The sequence below is a fragment of the Ursus americanus genome, chromosome 4 (genome assembly GCF_024610735.1).
Source record: "Ursus americanus isolate L20-20 chromosome 4, mUrsAme1.1.p, whole genome shotgun sequence".
Classification (NCBI taxonomy): domain Eukaryota; kingdom Metazoa; phylum Chordata; class Mammalia; order Carnivora; family Ursidae; genus Ursus; species Ursus americanus.
The window spans coordinates 91748929-91758193 of record NC_142130.1 but is presented as its reverse complement, the minus strand read 5'-3'; the positions used below and the strand labels follow the sequence as shown (position 1 = coordinate 91758193).

Below are 9265 nucleotides of genomic sequence, written 5' to 3'. Positions count from 1 at the left end.
CGGCCTTGATGCCAACTCCTTAGCGCAGCCCCTGAGCGCCGCACAGCCTGACGGGAGCCTCACCTTCCCGGCACAGACAGGGCCCGCGACACGGCCTCGGCACCGCCCCCAACCGCGGGGCACGCCGGGACAGAACCATTTCCCCCCTCCCGCTCCCCCCTCCCCCGCTCCAGTAAAGAAGAGGGGGGTATTTCCGGTGTTAAGACAGTCTTTACGGAAAGGGTGGGGCCGGCATTGTCCCGCCCCTTACGCCCGGCAGGGCGGGGCAAAGAGTGATAGCGCCTCGGCCTGCGCTAAGACCCGCCCCTGCACCGGAAAAAGGAAGGCTGGGGAGTCGATCCGGAATTGGGAGTGTTGTCTCCTGAAAGGACTGCGGGCGGCGAGGAGAAGGGGGCGGGGCGCGGCTTGGAGGGGCGGGGCAACTCGCCTTCCCCTCGGGTCACGCGCGGCAGGAAGTCGCACCCTCAGCGGAGTAATCGAAATGGGGACCTCCCTGGACATTAAGATTAAGAGAGCGAACAAGGTTTATCACGCCGGGGTAAGTAGGGTGGGCTGGCCTACAGGTTCCGTCGTCTGCAGGGCCCCGCACACTTCTGGGTGTCCCTGGGCTGGGCAGATCCGCCAGGTGCGTCCCGCCAGGTGTGCCCCTCGCGCGGCCCGAGCCCTACGAGGGACCCCGGGCGGAGTCCCCGCCACGTCCTCGGGCGTGCGGGCCGAGGGGCCGGCGCCTTAGCTGCAGTGTTCACCGTCTGGCCCTTTGAACATCCGCTTGGCCTTGGGTACAGAGCTTGAGCTGTCCATTGAGGGTGGAGGAGCTTCGTGTCCACATGCCCCGTTCCCTCACTCCCGACGTGACTGCAGAGGTCTTAACGAATGAAAGGTAGAATTCGCCTTGAAGACAGAAATACGCACTTCGGGGCCCGGTCAGGTCCAACACCATGCAGAAGTTACTCATTTTTTTATTCTTTGAGTGATGTACAAAAGTCATGGCATATTAAAATGCAAGTACAAAAAAATTAAAATCTTAATGACGGCATTAACAAGTTTTGTGCCACTCGCCAATCATTTAACCTCCTCTGGCCTCAGTTTCCTTATTTGCAAAGCGTGGATGATGCAAGGTTCCTGTAGCTCAACCCTACTCTACATCAGAATCAGTCACCCTGGGAATTTTAAAGTATGATTGCCCAGGTCCCACTCCCAGAGATACCATTGATTGTAATGTGCAGCCAGTGTTGAAATCACAGCTAGCTCACACTGTGGAATAAAATTGAGAGTAGTGGTTGGTCCCATAAATGCAGAGCAGTCTCAGAAAAGATGGAATACCAGGCAAAGATCATGAACAGATGCTAAACCCTTTTGAGTGCAACACTACTAGGGAAACCTGATACTTACACAGACTCAAATGATCACCTCCCAAATTATTAATTTCAGAGGGGAAAAGCTACCTTCATAGTGGAGGAATCAGGTCATCACTAGTCTTTCCACGATCAACAGTTGGCATCACCTCACTATCACCACTAATGATACTACTGACATTATGTTCTGGCATGATCATAGAGGGTCTGGCCTGATGGGAACAAATCTTATATGTAGTATTCCTACCAAAAAGGTTCAACTTAGATCAATTCATAAGGAAACAATCAGGCGTGTCCCGGTTGAGGAACACTCTGAAATAACTGGCCTGCATTCTTAAAAAATGTGAATGTCATAAAAAAAGGGAGTTTTTCTAGATTAAACGAAACTAAAGGGATATGACAACCAAATACAGTGCATAATTTTTGATAAATAAATTTGAGTATGGACTATATATTAAATAATAGCTTTGTATTGGTGTTAAATTTCCCAGTGTGATATTTGTGTTTTGGCTATGTAGGAGAATACTCCACATACTGAAGTATTCAGGAGTAAAGTATGGCAATAACTAAATTTTGACTAGTTCAAGCACAGATTGTGTGTGTGTGTGCATGTGAGAAGAGAGAGCAAGTAGGGCAAAGTGTTAATAATTGACGACTCTAACTGAAAGCTGTATGAGTCCACTTTGTATTCATTTTTAGTAAGTTTTGTTGAGATGTAATTCAGATACCATAAAATTTACCCATTTAAGATGTAAAATTCAGTGGTTTTAATATATTCACAGAGTTGCTCAAATAATCACTACCGTCTAATTTTAGAACATTTTGATCCACCCCAAAAGAAACCTTGTACCTATTAGCAGATATTCCTCATCCTCCCTACCTTTCAGTCCCTGGCAGTCACAGATCTGCTTTCTGTCTCCATGGATTTGCCTATTCTGGAAAAGTCATATATGTGGTCTTTTGTGACTGGCTTCCTTCGTTTAGCATAATGTTTTCAGTGTTCATACCTGTAGCATCTATCAGTTCCTGGTTCCTTTTTATGGCTGAGTAATATTCCATTGTATGGCTAGACCATCTTTTATTTACCCACTCACTTGTTGATGGACATTTATTTGGGTTTTCACTTTTTGACTTTTATGAATAATGCTACAATGAACTTTCTAGTACAAGTTTTTTTGTGAACATATGTTTTCATTTCTCTTGGGTATATACAGAGGAGTGGAATTGCTGGGTGATATGATACTTTTATGTTTAATTTTTTTTTTTTTTTTTTTTTTTTAGAGAGCCAGCACATGCATGAGCTGGAGCGTTGGGGAGGTCAAAGGGAGAGAGAGAATCTTAAGCAGGCTCCATGCCCAGTAGGGAGCCTGACGAGGGGCTCTGTCTTATGACCCTGAGATCATAACCTGAGCCCAAATCAAGAGTCAGAGCCACCCAGGCACCCCACCATGTTTAACTTTTTGAAGGCCCACCAAACTGTTTGCCAAAGCACCTGCACTGTTGTAAATTCCACCAGCAGTGTGTGAGGGCTCCAGCTTCCTTTCTACTTTGTATTCTCATAACTTTTCTGTAGCTTGGATATTCACAATAAAATTTGGGGGAGGCAGTGATAGGGTACTATATACATTTTGCTTTAATAATTACTATTTCATTGAAAAGTCAACACGTTCCATTCAGAGATGTTGTTCCAGCTGAGATATTTTCTGTGGTTTTAAATAATGGTGCAAGTAAGGAAAAGTACATTTAGAAAAGCTGCAAGAACTGAAATGGTAAAGTTGACCCAGCCGAAAGTCCTTGTGGTTGGGAGAGCCGAAGGGGGCATCGGCTTTGCGCAACCAGTGCGCATCCCTTGGTGCCATTAATGGGAACAGAATCTGCTGCCATGGCTGGCTTACGGCAATGTTTCTTAATCTTGTGTTGGGGGACCTTATACAGCGATTATAAAAGAAAAATCAGGAAGGGGCGCCTGGGTGACTCAGTCGTTAAGTGTCTGCCTTCGGCTCAGGGTGTGATTCCAGGGTCCTGGGATCGAGGCCCACATCGGGCTCCCTGCTCCACTGGGAGCCTGTGTCTTCCTCTCCCACTCCCCCTGCTTGTGTTCCCTCTTTCGCTGGCTGTCTCTCTATCAAATAAATAAATAAAAATCTTTAAAAAAAAAGAAAAAGAAAAATCAGGGTAACTTCTCCTAAACAGAGGGTTGTTATATATTTTTTAGGAGCCAAAGGAAAAAAAAAAGTTACTAGACCAGTAAGTCCAAACAATCAACAAAAGTATATATTTGGACCTATGTGCCTATGACTGAGGTGTTAGACTCTGTGATCTGTGGTTCAGGATAGGTGGAGTAGGTGGCCAGCACTGCCCTGGCTGCTTCCTAAGCTCCAGGTGGCAGGACCTAGCTGGCCGGTTGATGGTCTCGGACCCTGTGGTTGGTGCGTGTTTCAAGCATAGTTTGTACCATGATTGTGCAAGGGGTGGCCTCTCTTTCCCATTCTCCCCACTCTTACTGGCTGCAAGTGGAACTAATACAAGTTTTTGATGTTCTCTGTACATCTCAACAGCACTGGTAAAGGTTCAGTTACTAAGGATCTGACTTCTCAGCGGATACCTGCAACTGTCATAGTTTGTTTGACGTGGCTGCCACCTACCTGATCTTTAGGTCATAAGTGAGTGTCGGTCACACAAAGCCCATTTTTGCCTGTGTAGCCACATAAAGCAGTCTTCTTGGGATGCCTGGGTGGCTCAGTCAGTTAAGCATCTGCCTTCCGCTCAGGTCATGATCCCAGGGTCCCGGGGTTGAGTCCTGCATCAGGCTCCCTGCTCAGTGGGGAGCCTGCTTCTACCACTGCCTGCCGCTCCCCCTGCTTGTGCGCTCACATGCTCTCTCTCTGACAAATAAATAAATAAAATCTCTTTTAAAAATTAAAAAATAAAAAACTATGACTTCTCGGAAAATGTACTGATTCTGTTTCTGTGCTTTTCAGTGTTTTAGTTGTCATGAAAGCATTTGAAAATGGCTTTCATTCTGTGGATACCAGAGAACCTAAGTTATACTTGGGTTTGAAATTGGCATTTGGGTTTTTTCCAAGAAAAAAAAAATGCTTCCTGACAAAATGATGGACTTTAAAAAAAAATCACTGTTGAATCATTTTAAGAAATAAAAATGTAATACATGCCATGTGAACGACTTAACATTTTATAGGAGGCTGGAAAGTGAACGGTAAGTTCTTCCTCCTCTTTACTCCTTTTCTGTCCCTGGAGGTGTCTGCTTCATGTACTACTCCAGGCGTTTCCTATGAGGAGTGGTGTACGTGTGCACGCACACACACGCACACACACACGCGCACGCACAACTTATTCTTTCTGCTTAATGGTGTATCTTTATCTTGGACACCTGTCAGTCTCATCCTTTTATTAGGTTGGTGGTTTTGTTTGTTTGTTTGTTTTTAGGTTTCTATTAAATCCAAACAGATTTCCTCAGGCAGTGTCTGTTGATCTCATGAGGCTTGCAGGTCGTAGAGACAGGTGAATACATAAACAAAAGGTGATAAAGCGTTCGAGTAGGAGCATCTGTGGGATCTGATGAGCGCAAAGCAGGGCATCACCATTTTGTGGGGGGAAGATAGGGTCTTCTGGAGCCTCACTGAGGTGGTGGTGCTTGAACCTAAGTTTTGAAGTGTAAGTGCCAGGCCGGGGTCCCCCTCCCACCGGAGACCACGGATGCTCCGGTTCATTCCCAGCAGGAGGAGCAGACAGGGCGGCAGAGTGAACCAGAACTCGCAGACATTTGCACAGCAGTCCGGGTCCAGTGAAAGGTCTCCTTTCCTCTGTTTCCCAGGCTTTTCCAGTTACTTCTAGAATCTCACTTGGCAGCTGTTTTTTAAAGGGATTTCACTTTATCATCTTTCCAGGTATTTCTTCTCTTTTCCTTGAATTTATTCAGCTCTTTTCCAGTTGTTGTGTTTTACCTTCCTAAGTTGGCTGCGTAGCTTCTTAAATTGTAGCCTCCTCTTAAAAATGCAGACATTGCCCTCTAAGGACTGCTTTAGTCGCATCTGGCTGGCCTTTTGGTTTTAGTCGGTTGGCTGGAGTTTCTGTAAAGCGGACACCCACGTAACCCCACCCAGCTCCTGCCAGAGACGGGCATGGCCAGGAGCTCCAGGGAGAGAAGTAGAACCACTCTGCCTCCATGCTGCCTGAAGTGGCTGCTCCGAAGGACCCAGCTGAGGCCACCTGACGCAGTAACCCCACGCTCTGGACATGGGAAGACCCCAGCATAACACTCTACTGCCCCATCTCGTGAGATGTGATTTGTGGCATTTTTATCATTGTACCAAAATATCTTCCAATTTCCATTATGGTTTTTTGTTTGACACATGAATTGTTTAGAATTGTTTGTTTTCATTTCATTTCTGTTATAAAAACAACTCTCGGGCACCTGGGTGGCTCAGTTGGTTAAGCCACTGACTCTTGATTTCAGGTCAGGTCATGATCTCAGGGTCGTGGGAATTGAGCCCCACGTCAGGGTCCCTGCTCAGCGGGGAGTCTGCCTGTCCCTGTCCCTCCGCCCCTCCCCCAGCTTGTGCACTCGCTCTCTCATGCACGCTCTCTCTCAAAGATAAATCTTAAAAATAACTCTCAGCCATAGACTTAAAATAATTCTTATATTTAAATTTAAATGTTAGAAAAATTCCTTATAAGAAGAGTACCTTGAACTGGAGTATGAGGTCACGGTTGAGCAGAGAAGTGTTGAGTCCAGTGGTCAGGAAAAGACTGAATATCACGGAAAGTTTTCAGTAATTTAGTAAGTGGCGTAACCTGTAATACATTAGCAACACATTTTATATATTCCTGTGTCATTGCATTGATTAAACTTGTAAGTAATTTGTTCTTTGTGTCTGCCTAACTAAAATGCTGTTTTGTTTATATTCATATACCTGGGCCTGTCAGTACCTGCCCACTCAATAGGCCCACTCAAAAACTTTATTAAATGATAGTTGAAACCTTAAAACATTTAAACAAAATTCATAAAGCTAATAGTTTTATAAATCCATTGATCAGAAAGGGAAAGCTAGGTCTTACAGGTATACTATAGATTTTCCTTTGTAATTACAAATAATATTCTAGGCATAAATTCCAGACAGATGTTGGTAAGATTCTTATTTTAGCATTGCCCCAGAACTACACTCCCCCCATTACTTTTATTTGCTCTAGGACAATCATTTTTAAGAGAATGAGTCAAATAAATATGGGAATGGGGACTTCCAAATTCCTGTCAGTGTGATTCTCTTCAAATTCAGAAATAGAAAATAATAGTATTTGATTCCCTGGTGTGTTCATCGCAATTTACACAGCTCACAGCAAGTAGACCTTCCTCAGAGCTTGAAGCATCCTTGCCATTCCACCTTGAGAATCCTTCTCTTTGAGTCCAGAAACTTGACTTGTGTTTCCAAAGCCCCATGTACGGTACAAGATCATCAGGAATATGTGATAAAATTACCCAATTCCATATTTCTAATGAATGTTTTAATATCCCATGAGAGCACTTAACTAATATTGTTTTATAAAAACATATACTAGTATGGCCCTTTCCAACTCACAGACTGCTTTTATCCCTACTAACACTGAAGAATCCCCCCATTTTATGGTTCAGAAGACAGGATCAGAGAACTCAGTGACATGCTAAGGGCACTGAGAAGAGTAAATATTTGAAATCACACTTCTGTATGCCTTCTCCAGGTCTTAATTTTTGTCATCTGGAGGATGGAGCTAATGCCTGCTCATAGCTTTTGTGGTGAGATTAAATGAGATAATGTTTTAAGACATTTTGTTATAGGTTCTGACCCTTAGCAGGGGCTCACATGGTGGGTCTTGGTATCAGTATGCTTTTCCGTAATGTCTATTCATACAGAATTGCTGTGTCTACCACAATGTGGATCTGGGGATTATCACACCGTCCAAGTGGCATCCAAGGAAGTGCGTATCAGATGCTTCTCAGATTGTCAGATGTCTGTCCACGGTGGACTTGGAGGAGGGAGGACCAGTGCCCTGGGAGCCCCGATAGGGAGCACAGCGGGTTTGGGCACTGAGAGCTGAGTGTGGTTTGGGTATGCCTGTATGCTTCCTGCACGTGCAGGAGAGGTGTTCCTGATCAAAAAGTTTGACTCAACTGCATCGTCAATTATGTGATGTTTTCAGTGCGTCAGCGAGCTTATTGGTTGAAACAACCCTACAGTAAATCTTTTTGTAATGTAAATATGATTCATTTGTTTTTACAAATTCAGAACGTTTTACATTCTAAAATCCTGGCACATGTACTCATGAAAGTGACACCGTTAAATATTGTGGTTGTGAAAACCGTAAGTAAGAGTTTTGCTATCCAGCATAGCCAGTTACAGTGATAAGGGACCTGTGCACAGCGGGCTGGTTACTGTTACCACAAGAACCTCTAGATTGCCATTTTGTCTTATTTGGTTTGCATGTAATTTCCTGTTAAAAAATTAAAGAAGAGAGGTGCTTGGGTGGCTCAGTCGGTTAAGCATCTGCCTTCAGCTCAGGACATGATCCCAGGGTCCTGGGATCCAGCCCCACGTGGGGCTCCCTGCTCAGCGGGGAGTCTGCTTTTCCCTCTTGCGCTGCCCGTCCCCCCACTCGTATTCCCTCTCTCTCTCTCTCTCAAATAAATAAATAAAATCTTTTAAAAAATTAAAGAGGAAAAATCCTATATGTTATGAAGAAAAATTACAAAACTAGAGTGATATGGAAAAAAAGTGTAACTATCGTGCTTTGTACCACTGGATTCTTGATACATGAATGGTCAGTCCTGGTGAGTGCTGTTGCAATACTTAGGGTACAAAAATGAGCCAGGAGGGATCCCAGGATAATTTGGGGGAGCTATGCACCTTTTAAGAATCGCTGTCATCTAAACTTTGAGTCGGTCTCTTCTCTCTTGAATAATCAAATGCTCCTGAAAAGGCCTGTTTTCTAAATCATAATCTAACCCTGATGCAATGCACGAGAGGCATTTTCAGAATTACCCAAGCCTGTTTGAAAACTGGGTGCAGTAAAATGATTCATGTAGTTCTCCTTTTAGTGTTTGTGACAGCACATTTTGTACTGGCCTGAGCATTAGTAATGCCTGCCTGACCGCTGTGGGCGTGTGGGTTTCTAGACTCTGCAGCAGGGGGACCCTTGACTCCCAGCAGGCTGCTATGACGCTAGCAGGGCTGTTGGGTTTCCTCTGCCTTCTCTTGATGCTAGTCCCCATTTGGAACCTCCTGACCTTGAGTTCTCAGTCTGGACCTCCCGACCTTGCAGCATCCTGAATCAGCCTGTGGAGCCAGCCACACCCTCCCCGAGGGCTCAGCCTGCATCTTTGCCCTGCCCTGCTTTCAGTGGGGGATGTCCCCCAGCGCTGACCTCCCAGCACTGCTGCTCACAGTCTGGAGAGCCAGTGGCACGGGCAGGTTTTGGGGAGATGGCACCTCTCTTCTCTCTTGTTCCGCCTTTTGAGTCCCTCTCCATTACTGCCCCAACCTGAGTTGGCAGAGCCCTGCTGGTCTATTCTACACACTTCAGTTGTGCTAACCCTCCCTACAGATGGTTCCTGCTGTGCCTCCCTTACCTCCCCCGTGCCTGGTTCTGCTCCTGTGAACTATGCACCAATCACCACTCCCTCCCTCAGCTTTGGGCCGAGCTGACCTGATTCCCTGGCTGTCCCTTCCCCCTGTCCTTGGCCCCCTCCTGCTTCCATTGCTCTTCCTGCACCTCTGCTCACCCTGCTTGTTCTTTGCCCTCTTAACACAGTCGTGTTCTGGAAAAGTCGTAAGTTCAAGTCAGTTTTCCATTTGCTTTCCATTTTCGTTTTAGCTACACTTTGGGAGTTTTTAACCCCCAGCTCTGAATATCTCTTC

The 9265-nt window shown here is 45.4% G+C and overlaps 1 protein-coding gene across 2 annotated transcripts in view; it reads left to right on the top strand.

Moving 5' to 3' along the window:
- Positions 1-380: 380 nt before the first annotated feature.
- Positions 381-9265, top strand: part of VPS26C (VPS26 endosomal protein sorting factor C) — a 130014-nt gene continuing 121129 nt past the window's right edge. For both annotated transcript variants that reach the window (XM_087861797.1, XM_045813485.2), the window contains exon 1: positions 381-538. In XM_087861797.1, the coding sequence (XP_087717923.1) occupies positions 482-538 (57 nt within the window). In that variant the 5' untranslated portion in view covers positions 381-481. The remainder of the gene's footprint in view (positions 539-9265) is intronic.